The 21,664-nt window shown below is 39.2% G+C and overlaps 1 protein-coding gene across 2 annotated transcripts in view; it reads right to left on the minus strand.

Moving 5' to 3' along the window:
• Nucleotides 1-21,664, minus strand: part of PRMT8 (protein arginine methyltransferase 8) — a 165,095-nt gene that overhangs the window by 62,320 nt on the left and 81,111 nt on the right. Inside the window, exons 1-2 of one of the 2 annotated variants that reach the window (XM_069952914.1) lie at nt 9,215-9,286; nt 4,297-4,491 (exon numbers count right to left, since the gene is read on the minus strand). In XM_069952914.1, coding sequence (XP_069809015.1) covers nt 4,297-4,377 — 81 coding nt within the window. In that variant the 5' untranslated portion in view covers nt 4,378-4,491; nt 9,215-9,286. Of the gene's footprint in view, nt 1-4,296; nt 4,492-9,214; nt 9,287-21,664 lie in introns of those variants that run through there. The other variant, XM_069952906.1, reaches the window with a different exon arrangement.

Below are 21,664 nucleotides of genomic sequence, written 5' to 3' on the forward strand. Positions count from 1 at the left end.
CCTGTCCATGTCTGGTATTGCAGCACTGAATATTTACCCCAGGTGACATAGCTACAACTGCAGTGCTGGAGATTTACTCTGATCCTTCTATGCAGAGATTCCCATCAAAAAAGCCGTCTACTCTATGTAGATTAATACAGCAAAACAGAAGTGAGTAAGTATCTTGGCCGTGCCCCTTGTAATGTATTCCTTCAATTAAAGCGATAAAGCATCTCAATGAAAAGGAGCCGTATGCGCCAACGCAGCGACGTGAGCCAGACCAATATAGATAATGTCTGTCTGGTTATTTATGCCAACAACGTCAGGGACGTATTATTCATCGCTCTCTGCGGCAATGCTTCACTTCTATGGAACATTTTTATCATTAGATCTGTTGTATTTCAATCTTTTTGCTCTTTTTTTTTTTTTTTTTTTTCTCGGAATTTGCCTAAAAACCATTTTATTAAGTCTTTATTTTATATGGAAAAATCAATTTGCTTTGAAAGGCCAATCCTCTAAGGAAATGTTGTGAGAAATTGCAATTACTCTTATAATAAAGGACAAAGCACTGGGAATGGATGTAAAACGCAGGCAAAAAGTTGGCACCGCACCTTCCGTAGTATTGGTTTGTAATTATCTTAAAGGGGTACTCCAGCGAAAAATGTTCTCTTTCAAATCAACTGGTTTCGGAAAGTTATATAGATTTGTAATTAACTTCTATTTAAAAATCTCAGCTGCTGTATGTCCTGCAGGAAGTAGTGTTTTCTTTCCAGTCTGACACAGTGCTCTCTGCTGCCCCCTCTGTCCATGTCAGGAACTGTCCAGAGCAGGAAAGGTTTTCTATGGGGATCTCCTCCTGCTCTGGACAGTTCCTGACGTGGACAGAGGTGGCAGCAGAGAGCACTGTGTCAGACTGGAAAGATACACCACTTCCTGCAGGACATACAGCAGCTGATTTTTGAATAGAAGTAAATTACAAATCCATATGACTTTCTGACATCAGTTGATTGAAAAGATAAAAAATAGAGTTCTCAGGAGTACCCGTATAAGAAGACCTCCATCTATCATGATACCCAATCAGCACCCCATAATTGCTCACAGGAGGACAGATGAGACCTCTGTACATGCCATGATCGATATTGTTTTCGGGCAGGGATGGCAAACCTTGGCCCTCCAGCAAAACTACAATTCCCATCATACCTGAGCAGCCAAAGCCATATTATTGGCTGTCCAGGCATGATGGGAATTGTAGTTTTGCAACAGCTGGAGGGCCAAGGTTTGCCATCACTGTTCTAGGGGGTTAAACTGTATATGAAGTTCCCACTCAGCTAAGATAAAAACATAAATGAGTGGCTGCTAAGGGTTAAAAGGATAAAAAGGCTGAAAACCCCTTTAAAGCAACTCTGTACCCACAATCTGACCCCCCCCAAACCACTTGTACCTTCGGATAGCTGCTTTTAATCCAAGATCTGTCCTGGGGTCCGTTCGGCAGGGGATGCAGTTATTGTCCTAAAAACAACTTTTAAACTTGCAGCCCTGTGTCACATTGGCGTGGCCTAGAGTGTCTGTGCCAAAGCCTTGCACCGCCTCTCCGTCCCTCCTCCCTGCCCTTTTCACCATTAGGAATGCCCCAGGCAGGATTTCTCCTGATCATCACTTGTCTGAACATTGCACATGTGCCTTAATGATCCAGCACATGTGCAGTGTTCAGACAAGTGATGAATAGGAGAAATCTTGCAGAGGGCGGGAAGGAGGGACGGAGAGGCGGTGCAGCCCTAGTGCACAGACGCTCTAGGCCACGCCAATTTGACACAAGGCTGCAAGTTTAAAGCGTAACTGTCATATTTTTTTTATTGCAGAAATCAGTAGTATAAGCGATTTTAAGAAACTCTGTAATAGGTTTTATCCGCCAAAAAAGCCTCTTTCTGTACTCAAGAAGCAATCTCCCAGCCTCCCCCCCTGACTTCTTATCTGTGCATTATCAGGCAAACACGTCTTCATTACAGAGAAGCCAGTGAAGACGGGCTCTGCTCTCTCCATTCTATCCTTATGAAGGGGGGAGGGGCTGAGGGAGATGAGGGAGCAGGAAGAGGTGACATGAAGGTCAGCTGTTTGTAAACTCTCTGGGCACCTAAAACGCTAAATTCAGGTGTCAGAAAGGTCAGTGCTTATCTATGAACTTACTGAGAGAAGATTGCAGGGTGTTGTGCTTTGCAGGACTGCTCCGTGCTCAGTCACTCCTAACAGCCCCTCCCCTCTCCATAGCCACATAATGGACACAGAAATCCTGCTTCATCTGATGTGAGGGGGGAGGCTGGGAGATTGCTTTTTTAGTACATAAAACCTATTACAGAGTTTCTTAAAATCGCTTGATCTGTTGATATTTAATGTTTTCAGAAAAATGTCCCTGAAATGACAGTTACGCTTTAAAAGTTGTTTTTTAGGATTGTGGGTACAGAGCTAAAAAAAAAACAAAAAAACCTCATATTACTGTGTTTAGCAGCTGCGGAGGATTGTCTTTTTCTGAGATTAAGAGGGAAGTTGTATTTCTCTGTAGGTTTTATCTTCTCCGGCACTTCTCTATCTGCCTACATTTGGTTTTATTTGACTTTTATGGATAATCTCTAGTTCCACAGCACCGTTTGTGAGGACGAGAGACATCTGCTGAGAATAATCTATTCATTTCACTGATATTATCAGTCGCAACTTTTCTGCTGGGTTTCAAAAATGTAGATTTGCTGAAAGTGGAGAAAACAAGACAGGATGAAAAGAGAAGACTTATATACTGTGAAATATTCCAGCGTCTCAGAGATTTACTGTGGCGGACACTTAACTTGCTCGAATTTTGTATAGTTGGAAAACATTTGTTTTAGAAGTAAGGGTTATATCAGGATTAGAAAAATGGCTGCTTTATTTGAGAAATGGTGCCACACTTGTCTATGGACATGTCTGGTACTGCATGCGGCCCCTTTAAAGTGGTACGTCAGAGATTTTTTTTCTTTCAAATCAACTGGTTTCAGTAAGTTATATAGATTTGTAATTTACTTTGATTTAAAAATCTCAAGTATTTCAGTACTTATCAGCAGCTGTATGTCCTGCAGGAAGTGGTGTATTCTTTCCAGTCTGACACAGTGCTCTCTGCTGCCACCTCTGTTTGTGTCAGGAACTGTCCAGAGCAGAAGAGGTTTTCTATGGGGATTTGCTATGGACATGGACAGACGTGGCAGCAGAGAGCACTGTGTCAGACTGGAAAGAATACACCACTTCCTGCAGGACATACAGCAGCTAATAAGTACCGGAAGACTTTCTAAATAATAAAATCAAATTATGCTATGTTTACACGGAACGATAATTGGCCCGAACGTACAATTAACGATGTCGGAGTAAAGTTTTTATTTTCATAACGATCAGCGTTTAGACGGTACAATATATCGTACGGAAATTCGTTTTGCGATCGTTTTGTGACCGCTTAAAGCCTATCTCACACATTGGTTAAATCGGCGAATGACTGTTCACGTGGAACGATCTGCAAATTTTTTGCGAACGATCAACGACGATTTGAGAACCTGCTGAAAGATCAATCGTTCGCAGCGTTTACACGTACGATTATCGTTCGAATTCGACCGTTATCGTGCAAATTCGCACGATAATCGTTCCGTGTAAACGCAGCATTAGAAATCTATATAACTTTAAGACACTAGTTGATTTGAAAGAAAAAAAAATGCGCTTTAGGGTACATTCACACGGGCGGATCCGCTGGGAGTCTCATGCACGAAATCCGTACCTAATCCACAGCTAATCCGCAATACACGTATTATTCTTATTATTACTAATGCGTGTATTGCGGATTAGCTGCGGATTTCGTGCGTGAGACTCCCGGCGGATCCGCCCCTGTGAATTTACCCTTAAACGGGTCCTACCAAGATTAAAACTTATCACCAGTTGTCATGAGGTACTCCATAGACTTCAAATAGAGTAACAGTGTGCACACTCAACCATTGCTTCATTCCATACGGGACCCCCATTCTTGGGATTGATGAGCGTCTGACCTCTGAGATAGGTAAGAAGCCTTTTTAAAGGGGTTATCCAGCGCTACAAAAACATGGCTACTTTCTTCCAGAGACAGCCCCACTCTTGTCTCCAGCTCGGGCGGGGTTTTGCTGCTCAGTCCCATTGAAGTGAATGGAGCTTAATTGCAAACCGCACCTGAACTGGAGACAAGAGTCGTGTTGCCTCTGAAAGAAAGTGGCCATGTTTTTGTAGCACTGGGTAACCCCTTTAAGAAAATAAAGTCTAGTCCCAATAAAGTCATCTTACCTCATGAATTCCAAAGTGGGCATAGGAATCAAAGTAGTAATCCCTGGAGGTCATCTCTTCTGGATTTAGCAGTTTGGCCATTTTGCCTCTACCGGGGCAGCTGGGTTGGATAGGGGTATGGATCACATGTTGTACGGGCTGTACAGGCTTCGGGAGCACCACCGGCTGAACGGGTTGGGAAGGTCCACCACAGACCTACACAAGAAGAAGCAATTGTATCTGTGAAAAAGTATCCTGAAATTCCTTTAAATCTTTCGGATATTCATGTATTAACGCAGGGATGAGGAACCTTCGGCCCTCCAGCTGTTGCAAAACTACAATTCCCATCATGCCTGGGCAGCCGAAGCTTTAGCTTTCAGAATATATATAAGTATGAGATCCGTCAACAGCTGCTTGTTGATGGTTTCCATTAAATAAAAAAAATTAAAACAAGCAAAAACTTTTCCTATACCAAACTCTAGTAACGTCAACCCCAACTATTAGAGGAGTATTCTGGAGAAATGTTTTCTTTCAAATTAACTGGTGTCAGAAAGTCATATAGATTTGTAGTTTACTTCCATTCAAAAATTTCAAGTCTTCTAGTACTTATTAACTGCTGCATGTCCTGCAGGAAGTGATGTATTCTTTCCAGTCTGACACAGTGCTCTCTGCTGCCAGCTCTGTCCATGTCAGGAACTGTCTAGAGCAGGAGAGGTTTTCTATAGGGATTTGCTACTGCTCTGGACAGTTCCTGACATGGACAGAGGTGGCAGCAGACTGAAAAGAATACACCACTTCCTGCAGGACATACAGCAGTTGATAGGTACTTGAAGACTTGAAATTTTTAAACAGAAGAAAATATTTATAGAAGTAATATACATAGAGAGAGAGACAGACAGACAGACAGAGACACACAGAGAGAGAGAGAGAGAGAGAGAGAGAGAGAGAGAGAGACACACACACACACACACACACACACAGAGTATTAGATCCTTCCATAACTGCTTGATGGTTTCCAATAAACAAATAAAATAAAAAAACTTTATCAACACCAAATCCTAGTAATGGAAACCCCAGTTGCTAAAATAGTTATCACTTTACCTAAGGGTCCATTTACAAAGAAAGATTATCTGACAGATTATCTGCCAAAGATTTGAAGCCAAAGCCAGAAACAGACTATAAACAGAGATCAGGTCATAAAGGAAAGCCTGAAATTTCTCCTCTTTTCGAATCCATTCCTGGCTTTGGCTTCAAATCTTTGGTAGATAATCTGTCAGATAATCTTTCTGTGTAAATGGACCCTAAAGCTCAATACCCCTCCCCCACTTTTTTTATAAACACTTTTCCTTTAACAGGTTCGTTTTTTCCATTTACACCCAATGAACTGTGTTATTCAACAGGAAAATAATCACAATGACAAGTTGACATGGGAAAGAAGGAAGATCAAAGAGAAGACAGACAAAACAGCCTAAAAGAGCGCACTAAAAATAGACTCTGCAAGGGGAATTGTATAATAGCGTTTGGACAGCGCATAGAAAATCTCCACAAAATCTTCCCTTTAAAATTCAGCCGCGACCACGACCGAGCAGAGGAAAAAAAAGGGACGGCGAAATTCTGAGCTCCGCAAACTTGTCAGGAGCCAAAGAGGTTAATTTGTTAGTGAGGACGGGGGATGTTTCAGGTGTCTGTGCCGCCATGGATATAAATTCCGAGCCTTTTCCTTCTAAAAATAACCTGATGCCTTTTCTCAGCTGCTTTCCAGTGTTTCTCAGAAAAGCAATATATACACCGTCCTGGAAGAAGCAATTATACGGTTGATGTCTTAAAGTGACGGGGCCCATAAATCATCTAGGTGTCTGTCATTGTGGATTCATCCATATACCTATAATTGTCAACCCCTGACCTCTTTTCTCTAATAAAAAAACAAATCCTCTAGTCTAGGATATCTCGGCAAAGTAGATCTTTCAGCAAGTTATGAGGAAATGCTAATGTAACAGGAAATAATTGGAAGTATTCTGGTTTGTCATATTAAAGAACGTTGACACCTTGGGAGTGGAGCATCTTTACACATGGTGTCAGAAGTGAGCATACATTTTAAGTTTCTTCTTTATTATTCTGATGTCTAGGTTGGCAATGGACTGTAAGGAGACTCATAATTAGAGATGAGCCAGTACGGGTGCTTGATACTCGAGACGAATATTTCCCGATGCTCGGGTGCTCGTTTCGAGTAACGAACCCCATTGAAGTCAATGGGAAACTCGAGCGTTTTTGCATGGGACCAAAGCTCTGCACAGGGAAGGTTGTGTTAAAACCTGGAAACCTCAGAAAATGATGGAAACAACACGGAAATGGATAGGAAAAAGCAGGGGCAGCACCACGTGCACAGGACACAGCATAGTGAGGATAGGTATAGCTGAACTACAGATCCCAGCCAGCCAAGAAAATGTCAGCAACAGGAGAAATTGACTACTGAAAGCTGCACTACAAGTCCAAGCCAGCACCCAACAGTAGCACTGTTGGGTTTTCCATGTCGGATTCCTGCCTAATTGCACAGTAATTCCCTGCCTAACACTCTCCCTGACAGACAGCAGCTCTCTCCCTAAGCTCATCCAGCCTGCATCTGACGCGAGCACCGCGGGACCTGATTCTTATATGCCCAGGTCATCTGATCTGGCCAGCCAATCCCTATGTAGGGTTCCCACGTGATGCTACGAGCTCCCAAAGACTCTCCAGCATGATGATTGGCTGAGAAAAAGCTGCCAAACATGCAGGAAGAGGAAGATGCCATTGTCTCGAGTATCGCAAGATACTGGTCTGAGTACCATCGAGTACCCTAATACTCGAAAAAGTACCAAGCCCGGACGAGCATGCTCGCTCATCTCTACTCATAATACCCCCACAGTGGCAATATGAAAGGAATAGTCCCTCCTCTATACTGTACAGGTGCCAAATTTTAGATATCACCATATGGAAGGAGGACAGAGCCTTGAAGAATAAGGGCCCTATTACACGGGACGATTATCGTTTGAAAAATCGTTAAATCGTTCGGATTTGAACGATAATCGTTTAGTGTAATAGCAGATAATGATTAAACGACCAAGAAGAAATTGTTAGTCGTTTGATTATCGTTGATTGTTCTCATGGAATAAGACGTCGTTCGGTCATTCGCAGTAGCGGCGAACGCAAAAGCGTCGACAAGACGACCGCAAGAACGATCATAAGCAATGACCATCGTTCCGCGTAATTGGGTGAACGATTTCAGGTCGTTTACCATAACGGTCGTTTGAGATCATTAATCGTTAATCGTTGATCATTGAAAAATCGTTTTGTGTAATAGTACCCTAACTTACTAGCGTCTTACTACTTGTCCTCTATTCTCTTAAGACCTAAAGGGGTCGTCCAAAATTTAAAAAACAGTGCCACCCCTGTCCTCAGGTTGTGTTTGGTATTGTAATTCAGCTCCATTCACACAAACCACAACCAAAGTGATGAGTGAGGCATCTTATTTTTTACACATGATGTCAGAAGTGAGCAAACATTTAAATACCTGTTATTTCCCCTTTCCTGTTATTCTGGCATCTAGTTGTGGCAATAGATTGTAAAGAGACTAATAATACCCCACTGTGGCAATATGAAAGTGATAGTAGTCGAGTCCCTCCTCTTTGCTGTACAGGTGCCAAACGTAAGACATCACTATAGTCAATGATATGGAAAAAAGACAGAGCCTTGAAGAATAACTTCCTTGCGTCTTCCTACTTGTCCTCTATTCTCTTAAGACCTAAAAGGGGTTATCCAAGATTAAAAAAGCACAGCTACTTTCTTGCACAAACAGCGCCACCCCTGTCCTCAGGCTGTGTGTGGTATTGTAATTCAGCTTCATTCACTTCAAGTAATCTGCAAAAAGGACAGGGCCTTGAAAAATAACTTACTTACTTCCTACTTGTCCTCTATTTTCTTAAAGGGGTTTTGCACTTAAAACTAACTTGAATAGACGACAAGAAAGAGATGGTGTGTGGGGGGTCCCCAGCAATCTCCAGATCAGCCCCTGGCTCCTTTGTTTTGTATACAGCCATGGGTTGGCACGTGGCCCACAGCTCTATTCATTCTCTGTGGAGCTGTCAGAGAGAGCTAGGTATATCACTCAGCTCTTTCTGGTGGCTTCATAGAGAATAAATAGAGCCACAGCCCACGGCTGTATTTAAAACAAAGGAGCTGGTGATCGCTGGAGGCCATGGAGGTTGGACCCCTCGCAAGTTAGTTTTAAGTGGAAAACCCCTTTAAGAGTTAAAGGGGTTATCCAAAATCCAAAAAGCACAGCTACTTTCTTGCAAAAACAGCGCCACCCTTCTCCTCAGGTAGTGTGTGGTATTGCAATTCAGCTCCATTTACTTCAATGGAACTGCAAATCCCCCTCCATACCCAAACTGAGGACAGGAGAGGTACTGATGGTCACCCTGCGGGTAGGGCATCAATGTTACAATCCAGTAAATTTACAGTAAATGATATTGCTAGTAATTACATAGTAATACTTTATTTTTTTGCTACGCTCGGCAGATCCTACCATGTAATCAGTCATTATATCTAATTAAGAGTAAGTTGAAGTTGGATGGAAGATAAAACAGCTCATTACCCGCCCACCGCCTAATATTGCGGATAGGTTCTGGGGTCTAGTAATAAGGTAAGATGTTTCTATCGGAGTTTCCCAGCCAATGAGGTTGGACTTTGTAGTAATGATTTATTTCATATGTGTTCAAATGCAGACAAATGATCAATCCCCCTGGCAAATAATAAGACATTAGCCAAAGACTAGGTGAAAGTGCAGACAGCCTCTATTCCCTATATAGTTTGCCGAGATAGTGATAAATCCATTTCTGGCAGAGCTTTGAAAAAGAAAAAGTAATGTAATTTATAGGAAGAACGGAATTAAGGGGATAGAGACCTCGGAAAATTGTACACAGAGGGGCAGATTTATCAAACTGGTGTAAAGTAGGCCCGAATAGGCCCGGTTGCCCCTAGCAACCAATTAGATTCCACCTTTGATTTTTCAAGGAATCTGTGAGGAATGAAAAGTGAAACGTGATTGGTTGCTAGGGGCAACTGAGCCAATTTGGGCCTACTTTACACCAGTTTACTCCACTTTACTCCGCTTTGATAAATGACCACCAGAATATCCTCTATTTATTTGTTCAGTCTTAGGATATAGTCCACAATAACCTAAAATGGAGTAATATCATCCGCTTAAGCAAAGGCGTCAAACTTGTGGCCCTCCAGCTGTTGCAAAACTACAATTCCCATCATGTCTGGACAGCCAAAGCTTTGCTTGACACCCCTGTCCTATAATATATTATTAAAGGTTTTGTCACCAAAAATTTTTTTCTTTCAGATCAACCGACGCTAGAAAGTGCCAGAGATTTGTAATTTACTTTTATTAAAAAAAATCTCAAGCCATCCAGTATTTATCAGCTGCTGTATGTCCTGCAGGAAAGGGTGTATTCTTTCCAGTCTGGAGAGAAGGAGAGGTTTCTATGGGGATTTGCTACTGCTCTGGACAGTTCCTGACATGGACAGAGGTGGCAGCAGAGAGCACTGTGTCAGACTGGAAAGAATACATCACTTCCTCCAGGACATACAGCAGATAATAAGTACCGGAAAACTGGAGAATTTTTAAGAGACTCTGGCACTTTCTGGTACTAGTTGATTTAAAAGATTTTTTTTTGTGAACTACCCCTTTAACAATAGGTCTTTTATTATTTCTAAGGGTCCTATTACACGGGTCAACTTTAGTAAATGAGTGCCGATCTGCTGGATCGGCACTCGTTTACTGGACCTATTAGACGGCCCGATAATCAGGCAGTAATGCTGCATTTACACAGACAGATTTATCTGACAGATTTTGGAAGCCAAGGCCAGGAATGGATTTGAAAAGAGGATAGATCCCAGTCTTTCCTTTATGACCTGATCCCTGTTTATAGTCTGTTCCTGGTTTGGGCTTTAAAGATCTGTCAGATAAATCTGTCTGTGTAAACGCACCATAAGGGCTGCATGGACATCGTTAGTGATGTCCATGCAGCCCTTGCCCAAACACCTGACACCTTACCTCTCCCGCTCCCGATCTTCTCTCCTGTGCTCCGCAGCTTCCCGCTCCCGCCATGGCCTGTGATTGGCTGAGCTCAGACACTGTAGCCATTTGACCGGGAAGCTGCAGAGCACAGGAGAGAAGACCAGGAGCGGGGAGAGGTAAGGTGTCAAGTGTTTGGGGAATCGTCCGCCATCGGCTGGGCATCGCTATTACATGATTTTAGGTCCAAAACTAAAACAACAATCAGCCGATGATCGATGTCATCGGCTGATCGTTGTTTCTATTACATGGAGCGATAATCGGCCAAATCTAAGGCTAGATTAATGACAGGTGACTAACATTTCCAGATAAGGTAACCTGACCATAGCTACAATGCCTGCTGTTCGTCCTGTATCTCCTCGTCTCCTCAGTCCCCATTGCCTGTCCTTCTCCCTCAGCACTGATATACAGATTCATACCACACATAATGTAGTCTTCTACTATATAAGAGCCGCATGAATGTCTACCACTGATTGGCTCTGTCTGAATGGCGTCACAACCCTCAAGCATTGAGTGCACATCATTGTGATCTATGAACCCACCAGGGGACTTAAAGTGAATCTGTCAGCTATAATTCAGGTTCAAAACTCTTGAAACTGTTAGACAGTTGATAGATGGAGGAGATATATATCTGCTTTACTGCTGGTGCACTGATAACCCCTGACCTCTGCACATTTTCCTTTCCTACAGAGGTTAGAGATTATCACTGCAGTGAAGCAGAGATCTCTGTCTTCTGCTTGTTAACCCTTTTTTTGTGTTGCAGCATGTAAGTAAACATTGGGTCACTTACACGCTGCAGTACATAAAGAGTTAAGCAGAAGGACACAAGCTCTTACCTTCTCCCTCGGGCCCCCCTTCTGCATGGGCCCCGTAGCAACTGCCTACTCTGCCTCTATGGTAGCTACGCCACTACGTGGTACCTTTCATGTATCCATTTGTACTTATTCTTTGGTGCAAACACTCAAAGAGGCTCTCCCAAACTCCTGAAATGCCAAGGTGGATAACGCCTCATTGCTCCCCCTCCCACCCCTATTCATGCTTGACAGTCAGCTGTAAGCAGCATAAAGGCTGATTTGAACTTTGCCCTTGAATTCTGGAAGCACAGACATATATGAAATGTAATATGTGTCTCCTTGACCCAACAGCTATCTAACAGTGTTGTAACCTATACTCCACTGTTTTGGTCCATGGGGTCCTGGACGGAAAACCCCTTTAACACTCTTCCTACAGATGGACACACATTTTTTACCCCTTTTCCCTTACATAGAAATGCCGATAAGTCTTCAGATGAAACAGACATAGGAGACGGCCTCAGATCCTGGCAGTTAACCCTATAGATGCTGCGGCCAGTTTGTGGCCCTGATGATAGCTATGATAACTTGAGGCCTCCCTGAGACCTCAAGTGCCATAGCTACAGAAGCGGATCAGACTCTGCCCTGAGGCAGCGATGATCAGCGATGGCTATGATAGGCATAATACATGGCAAATCAGCACTGCAATGTAATATGCCTGTCACCAGGCAATCAGACAATGAAGTCCCCAAAGTGAGACAGTAAAAAAAGAAAAAATGTGAAGAAAAAAAAAAAAAACAAAACATAATCCCCATATCCCCCAATGCAAATAATGTCGAAGGAAAAAAGAAAAACACAAAAATGCTTGTGCCAGAGCCAGAGCCAGGTAATGTATGGAGACACGGGACCGGTGCGGGAGCCGAAGGGGTTAAGGGGGCGGCTGCATTACATACACGCAGCGGGCTTTCAGACCACTGCTTGTATGTAGTGATAGGGGCCTTCCAGGACCTCGGCTCGTAGCAGAAACTCGCAGGGAGTTTTCTGCTGCGAGTCGGTATGTGTGAAGGCACCCTAAAAGAAAGTGGCCATGTTTTTGTAGCACTGCATAACCCCTTTAAGGCCAAAATTATCCCGGTCCTGAAAGGGTTAACAGATTTCTTGTCTCCTTTTCCAGAATTTAACTTTGCAACTATATGGCTATGTTCACACACAGTATTTCGCTCAGTATTTTTTCAACCAAAACCAAAAGTGGATTGAAAACAGAGAAACTGTGCAAATCTTTCCATTATAATTTTTCCTTGGTTACATTCCTTATTTTGGACACAAATACTGACCAAAATACTAACCAAAATACTTACAGAAATACTGACCAAAACACTGACAGAAATACTAACCAAAATACTGACAAAAATATTGACTAAAATACTGACAGAAATACTGATCAAAATACTGACAGAAATACTGACCAAAATACTGTCAGAAATACTAGCCAAAGTACAGAAATACTGACCAAAATACTGTCAGAAATACTGACTAAAATATTCACAGGAATACTGACCATAATACTATGTGTGATCATAGCCTTACACCTATGATTTGTACACCTACATCCCACCTCTGACACCAAATGTAATAGGTTCCATTTTATGATGATCAAATAGCTACAAGCATCCCTAAATATTAAAGGGGGCAGGTCAGCAAAAAAAAAAAAAAAAAAGATTTGTAATTTACTTTTGTTAAAAAAATTGAAGTCTTCTGGTACTTATCAGCTGCTGTATGTCCTGCAGGAATTGGTGTATTCTCTCCAGTTTGACACAGTGCTCTCTGCTGCCACCTCTGTTCATGTCAGGAACTGTCCAGAGCAGGAGAGGTTTTCTATGGGGATTTGCTGCTGCTCTGGACAGTTCCTGACATGGACAGAGGTGGCAGCAGAGAGCACTGTGTCAAACTGGAAAGAATACACCACTTCCTGCAAGACATACAGCAGCTGATAAGTACTGGAAGACTCATTTTTTTTTTATAATTGAAGTAAATTACAAATCTCTGGCACCAGTTCATTTGAAAAACAAACATATTTTAATGTCCCCAACAAGGAAGATGACAATGGAGAAAATGGAAACAATTAGATAACTCCTTCAAGATGGAAATCTAGCACAGCGTACGGCAGAGGATGAGTTGTGTGTATCATTTGATGCAAGTATATACAGAATGGGAATGGAAACGTATGAGGAAATCAAAGAAGATGTCAAAGTGTTAGGATAGAAAACTCACAGGCAACATGCGTGGCACATGTGCAGCAAGATGAGAACAGATGGGGAGAAGAAGCTGGCTGCATCTACTGGGATTTATATATAGAAAAGCTAAAAGAAAACCAGCACTAACACCCAAAGAAGAATCATAGAGTGTGGAGGACTGGAGGAAAGTGATAGTCACAGATTAGTCTGCATTGGTCAAAGAGATGATGCTGGAAGTCGGAGTATATATATATATATATATATATATATGGTACACTATAGGTGATAGTAGAGAGACAATTTTCTTCCTTCGTTAGCTATTCCTATACTCTGTTACTTTAAAGGGGTACTCCAGCAAAAATCTTTTTTCTTTCATATCAGCTGGTGTCGGAAAGTTATAAAGATGTGTAATTTACTTCTATTAAAAAATCTCAAGTCTTCCAGTACTTATCAGCTGCTGTATGTCCTGAAGGAAGTGTTGTTTTATTTTCAGTCTGACACAGTGCTCTCTGCTGACATCTCTGGCTGAGACAGGAACTGTCCAGAGCAGGAGATGTTTTCTATGGGGATTCATACAAAACCGAGACAGAGTTCTTGTCTCGGCCAGAGGTGGCAGCAGAGAGCACTGTGTCAGACTGAAAATGAAACATTTACTGCAGGACATACAGCAGCTGATAAGTACTGGAAGACTTTTTTTTTTTTTTTTTTTTTTTTTATAGAAGTAAATGGGTAGTCCAAAAAAAAAATTCTTTCAAATCAACTGGTGCCAGAAAGTGCCAGAGATTTGTAATTTACTTCTGTTATTTGGTCTCTTTGCTCTATAATTTTGCCTTTTTTAACAGTATAAGTAAAATAATTTTTTACGATTTTTATAAAGACTAATGGAAAATCACAGCGGGCAGCATGAAGGTAGGAGCAGGAATACAGAGAGAAGCACATAGGATGTCACCTACATAGAGTTAGGAAAGATTCCTCCTGGTTATCAATGGCTTCAAGTTGACTTTTCGATGCAAGTGGCCTGGGCTCACAGTCTGGGATACATTGTGTCTTGGCATATCCCTGGCATTAGTGTCTGTGGGGTCTCGCCTCAGGGACCCCCACTCATCCTGAGAATGAGGAGGATGCAATGTTCCATACAAAAGTGCATAGGTCTGGGAGAAGGTGGAATTCTTCTAATACTTAGTGCCACCAAGTTCCCTGGTGTCCAGGGGTAATGCACCCTGTAATTTGTGTCTAGAGATTTAGTCCCTGCTGCCCTAATCTTTGCTTTAGTACAGATTATGCACCCAAGTCCCTGGTGTCCACCGTATTTCTATTCCCAAATTTCTGGTATCTAGAGATTAAGCAACATAGTCCCTGGTGTCTAGAGATTGTGTCCTACACCCTAGTGTTTATAGATTATGTCTCCTAGTCCATTGTCTCCAGATTTTGTTTCCTAGTCCCTGGTGTCCAGAGATTATTTGCCATAGTCCCTGGTGTCCATAGATTGTTCGCTGTAGTCCCTGATGTCCAGAGATTATGTGCCCTGTCCCTGGTGTCCATACATTATTTGTCCTGGTCCTTGGTCTCCAGAAATTATGTGCCCTGGTTCCTGGTGCCAAGATTATTCACCGTAGTCTCTGGTGCCTAGAGATTATCTGCCCTAGTCCCTGGTGTTTAGAGATTATTCACCTTAGTCCCTGGTGTCCAGAGATTATTCACCCTAGTCCCTGGTGTCCAGAGATTATTCACTCTAGTCCCTGGTGTCCAGAGATTATTCACCCTAGTCCCTGGTGTCCAGAGATTATTCACTCTAGTCCCTGGTGTCCAGAGATTATTCACTCTAGTCCCTGGTGTCCAGAGATTATTCGCCATAGTCCCTGGTGTCCAGAGATTATTCACCATAGTCCCTGGTGTCCAGACATTATATGCCCTGGTTTTATGTGCTGTAGTCCCTGGTGTCTAGAGATTATATACCCTAGTCCCTGGTGTCTCGAGGAGATTCTGTGTCGTACTCCCTGGTGTCCATAGATTATGCGGCATAGTCCCTGGTGTCCATAGATTATGCGGCATAGTCCCTGGTGTCCAGACATTATGTGTCCTAGTTTTATGCGCCATAGTCCCTGGTGTCCATAGATTATTTGCCCTAGTCCCTGGTGTCTCAAAATGATGTGTCACCAGTATTATATCACCAGTATTATCTCCAGTATTACAACCAGTATTATCACCAGTATTATATCAACAGTAAAACCAGTATTATCTCCAGTATTATCTCACCAGTATTATATCACCAGTATTATCTCCAGTATTATCTCACCAGTATTATCTCCAGTATTATATCTCCAGTATTATCACCAGTATTATATCTCCAGTTTTATCTCTCCAGTATTATCTCCAGTTTTATCTCACCAGTATTATATCACCATTATTATCTCCAGTATTATCTCACCAGTATTATATCACCAGTATTATCTCCAGTACTATATCTCCAGTATTATCACCAGAATTATCACCAACATTATCTCCAGTATTATCTCACCAGTATTATCTCCAGTATTATATCACCAGTATTATCTCCTGTATTATATCACCAGTATTATCTCCAGTATTATATCTCCAGTATTATCACCAGTATTATCACCAGTATTATATCACTAGTATTATCTCCAGTATTATATCACCAGTATTATCACCAGTATTATATCTCCAGTATTATATCTCCAGTATTATCTCCAGTATTATCTCACCAGTATTATATCACCAGTATTATCTCCAGTATTATATCTCCAGTATTATCACCAGTATTATCACCAGTATTATCTCCAGTATTATATCTCCAGTATTATCTCCAGTATTACAACCAGTATTATCACCAGTATTATCTCACCAGTATTATCTCCAGTATTATATCACCAGTATTATCTCCAGTATTATATCACCAGTACTATATCACCAGTATTATATCACCAGTATTATATCACCAGTATTATATCCAGTATTATATCACCAGTATTATCTCCAGTATTATATCACCAGTATTATCTCCAGTATTATATCTCCAGTATTATCACCCGTATTATCACCAGTATTATCTCCAGTATTATATCACCAGTATTATCACCAGTATTATCACCAGTATTATATCTCCAGTATTATCTCCAGTATTATTTCACCAGTATTATATAACCAGTATTATCTCCAGTATTATATCTCCAGTATTATCACCAGTATTATCACCAGTATTATCACCTACATTATCTCCAGTATTATCTCACCAGTATTATCTCCAGTATTATATCTCCAGTATTATCTCCAGTATTATATCACCAGTATTATCACCAGTATTATATCACCAGTATTATCTCCAGTATTATATCACCAGTATTATCACCAGTATTATCACCGGTATTATATCTCCAGTATTATCTCCAGTATTATATCACCAGTATTATCACCGGTATTATATCACCAGTATTATCTCCAGTATTATATCACCAGTATTATCACCAGTATTATCACCGGTATTATATCTCCAGTATTATCTCCAGTATTATATCACCAGTATTATCACCAGTATTATCTCCAGTATTATATCTCCAGTATTATCTCCAGTATTACAACCAGTATTATCACCACTATTATCTCCAACATTATCTCCAGTATTATCTCACCAGTATTATCTCCAGTATTATATCACCAGTATTATCTCCAGTATTATATCTCCAGTATTATCACCAGTATTATTACCAGTATTATATCACCAGTATTATCTCCAGTATTATATCACCAGTATTATCACCAGTATTATCACCAGTATTATATCTCCAGTATTATCTCCAGTATTATATCACCAGTATAATCATCAGTATTATCTCCAGTATTACAACCAGTATTATCACCAGTATTATCTCTCCAGTATTATCTCCAGTATTATCTCACCAGTATTATATCACCAGTATTATATCTCTAGTATTATCACCAGTATTATCACCAACATTATCTCCAGTATTATCTCACCAGTATTATCTCCAGTATTATATCACCAGTATTATCTCCAGTATTATAACTCCAGTATTATAACTCCAGTATTATCACCAGTGTTATATCACCAGTATTATCTCCAGTATTATGTCACCAGTATTATTTCCAGTATTATATCTCCAGTATTATCACCAAAATTATATCTCCAGTATTATCTCACCAGTATTATCTCCAGTATTATATCTCCAGTATTATCACCAGTAGTATATCACCAGTATTATACCTCCATTATTATCTCCAGTATTATATCTCCAGTATTATATCACCAGTATTTTATCACCAGTATTATCACCAGTATTATCTCCAGTATTATCTCCAGTATTATCTCCAGTATTATCCCCAGTTTTATCTCCAGTATTAACCCCAGTATTATCAACAGTATTATCTCACCAGTATAATATCACCAGTATTATATCTCCAGTATTATCTCACGAGTATTATCTCCAGTATTATATCACCAGTATTATCACCAGTATTATATCTCCAGTATTATCTCTCCAGTATTATATCACCAGTATTATCTCACCAGTATTATATCTCCAGTATTATCTTCAGTATTATATCTCCAGTATTATATCACCAGTATTTTATCATCAATATTATTACTAGTATTTTATCACCAGTATTATATCTCTAGTATTATCTTCAGTATTATCACCAGTATTATATCTCCAGTATTGTCTCTCCAGTATTATATCACTAGTATTATCTCACCAGTACTATCACCAACATTATCTCCAGTATTATCTCACCAGTATTAGCTCCAGTATTATATCACCAGTATTATCTCCAGTATTATATCTCCAGTATTATCACAAGTATTATCTCCAGTATTATCTCATCAGTATTACCACAAGTATTATCTCCAGTATTATATCACCAGTATTATCTCACCAGTATTATCTCTCCAATATTATATCCCCAGTATTATCACCAGTATTATCTCACCAGTAATATCTCTCCAGTATTATCTCTCCAATATAATATCCCCAGTATAATATCACCAGTATTATCACCAGTATTATATCACCAGTATTATCTCCAATATTATATCTCCATTATTATATCACCAGTATTATATCCAGTATTATATCTCCAGTATTATCTCTCCAATATTATATCCCCAGTATTGTCTCACCAGTATTATCACCAGTATTATCACCAGTATTATCTCTCCAGTATTACCTCTCCAATATTATATCCCCAGTATTATATCACCAGTATTATCACCAGTATTATATCACCAGTATTATCTCCAGTATTATCACCAGTATTATAACTCCAGTATTATCACCAGTGTTATATCACCAGTATTATCTCCAGTATTATGTCACCAGTATTATCTCCAATATTATATCTCCAGTATTATCACCAAAATTATATCTCCAGTATTATCTCACCAGTATTATCTCCAGTATTATATCTCCAGTATTATCACCAGTATTATATCACCAGTATTATCACCAGTATTATACCTCCAGTATTATATCTCCAGTATTATATAACCAGTATTTTATCACCAGTATTATCTCCAGTATTATCCACAGTTTTATCTCCAGTATTATCCCCAGTATTATCATCAGTATTATCACCAGTATTATCTCACCAGTATTATATCACCAGTATTATATCTCCAGTATTATCTCACCAGTGTAATCTCCAGTATTATCTCTTCAGTATTATATCACTAGTATTATCTCACCAGTATTATCTTCAGTATTATATCTCCAGTATTATATCACCAGTATTTTATCATCAGTATTATCACAAGTATTTTATCACCAGTATTATCACCAGTATTATATCTCTAGTATTATCTTTAGTATTATCACCAGTATTATATCTCCAGTATTGTCTCTCCAGTATTATATCACTAGTATTATCTCACCAGTATTATATCACCAGTATTATCTCTCCAGTATTATATCACTAGTATTTTATCTCCAGTATTATATCTCCAATATTATCACCAGTATTATATCACCAGTATTATCACCAGTATTATCACCAGTATTATATCTCCAGTATTATCTCCAGTATTATCTCCAGTATTATATCTCCAGTATTTTATCAATAGTTTTATATTACCAGTATTATCACCAGTATTATATCTCTAGTATTATCTTCAGTATTATCACCAGTATTATATCTCCAGTATTGTCTCTCCAGTATTATATCACTAGTTTTATCTCACCAGCATTATATCCCCAGTATTATCTCCAGTATTATATCACCAGTATTATCCCCAGTATTATCCCCAGTATTATCACCAGTATTATTTCCAGTATTATCCCCAGTTTTATCACCAGTATTATATCTCCAGTATTATTTCCAGTATTATATCCGCAGTATTATCACCAGTATTATCACCAGTATTATCTCACCAGTATTATATCTCCAGTATTATCTCCAGTATTATCTCACCAGTATTATCTCCAGTATTTTATCACCAGTATTATCACCAGTATTATCTCTCCAGTATTATATCACTAGTATTATTTCACCAGTATTATATCTCCAGTATTATCTCCAGTATTATCTCACCAGTATTATATCACCAGTATTATCTCTCCAGTATTATATCACTAGTATTATTTCACCAGTATTATATCTCCAGTATTATATCTCCTATATTATCACCATTATTATATCACCAGTATTATCACCCGTATTATCACCAGTATTTTATCTCCAGTATTATCTCCAGTATTATATCTCCAGTATTGTATCACCAGTATTTTATCACTAGTATTATATTACCAGTATTATCACCAGTATTATATCTCTAGTGTTATCTTCAGTATTATCACCAGTATTATATATCCAGTATTGTCTCTAGTATTATATCATCAGTATTATGTCCAGTATTATCACCAGTATTATTTCCAGTATTATCCCCAGTTTTATCACCAGTATTATATAACCAGTATTATATCTCCAGTATTATTTCCAGTATTATATCACCAGTTTTATCACCAGTATTATATCACAAGTGTTATCTCCAGTATTATATCACTAGTATTATCTCACCAGTATTATATCTCCAGTATTATCTTCAGTATTATATCTCCAGTATTATATCACCAGTATTTTATCATCAGTATTATCACCAGTATTTTATCACCAGTATTATATCTCTAGTATTATCTTCAGTATTATCACCAGTATTATATCTCCAGTATTGTCTCTCCAGTATTATATCACTAGTATTATCTCACCAGTATTATCACCAACATTATCTCCAGTATTATCTCACCAGTATTAGCTCCAGTATTATATCACCAGTATTATCTCCAGTATTATATCTCCATTATTATCACAAGTATTATCTCCAGTATTATATCTCCAGTATTATCTCTCCAGTATTATATCACTAGTATTATTTCACCAGTATTATATCTCCAGTATTATCTTCAGTATTATATCTCCAGTATTATATCACCAGTATTTTATCATCAGTATTATTACAAGTATTTTATCACCAGTATTATCACCAGTATTATATCTCTAGTATTATCTTTAGTATTATCACCAGTATTATATCTCCAGTATTGTCTCTCCAGTATTATATCACTAGTATTATCTCACTAGTATTATATCACCAGTATTATCTCCAGTATTATATCACCAGTATTATATCTCCAGTATTATCTCCAGTATTATCTCACCAGTATTATATCACCAGTATTATCTCTCCAGTATTATATCACTAGTATTATATCTCCAGTATTATATCTCCAATATTATCACCAGTATTATATCACCAGTATTATCACCAGTATTATATCTCCAGTATTACCTCCAGTATTATATCACTAGTATTATATCTCCAGTATTATATCTCCAATATTATCACCAGTATTATATCACCAGTATTATCACCAGTATTATATCTCCAGTATTACCTCCAGTATTATATCTCCAGTATTTTATCAATAGTATTATATTACCAGTATTATCACCAGTATTATATCTCTAGTATTATCTTCAGTATTATCACCAGTATTATATCTCCAGTATTGTCTCTCCAGTATTATATCACTAGTTTTATCTCACAAGCATTATATCCCCAGTATTATATCACCAGTATTATGTCCAGTATTATGTCCAGTATTATCACCAGTATTATTTCCAGTATTATCCCCAGTTTTATCACCAGTATTATATCACCAGTATTATATCTCCAGTATTATTTCCAGTATTATATCACCAGTATTATCACCAGT

Source organism: Dendropsophus ebraccatus, chromosome 1, assembly GCF_027789765.1.
Source record: "Dendropsophus ebraccatus isolate aDenEbr1 chromosome 1, aDenEbr1.pat, whole genome shotgun sequence".
Taxonomy (NCBI): domain Eukaryota; kingdom Metazoa; phylum Chordata; class Amphibia; order Anura; family Hylidae; genus Dendropsophus; species Dendropsophus ebraccatus.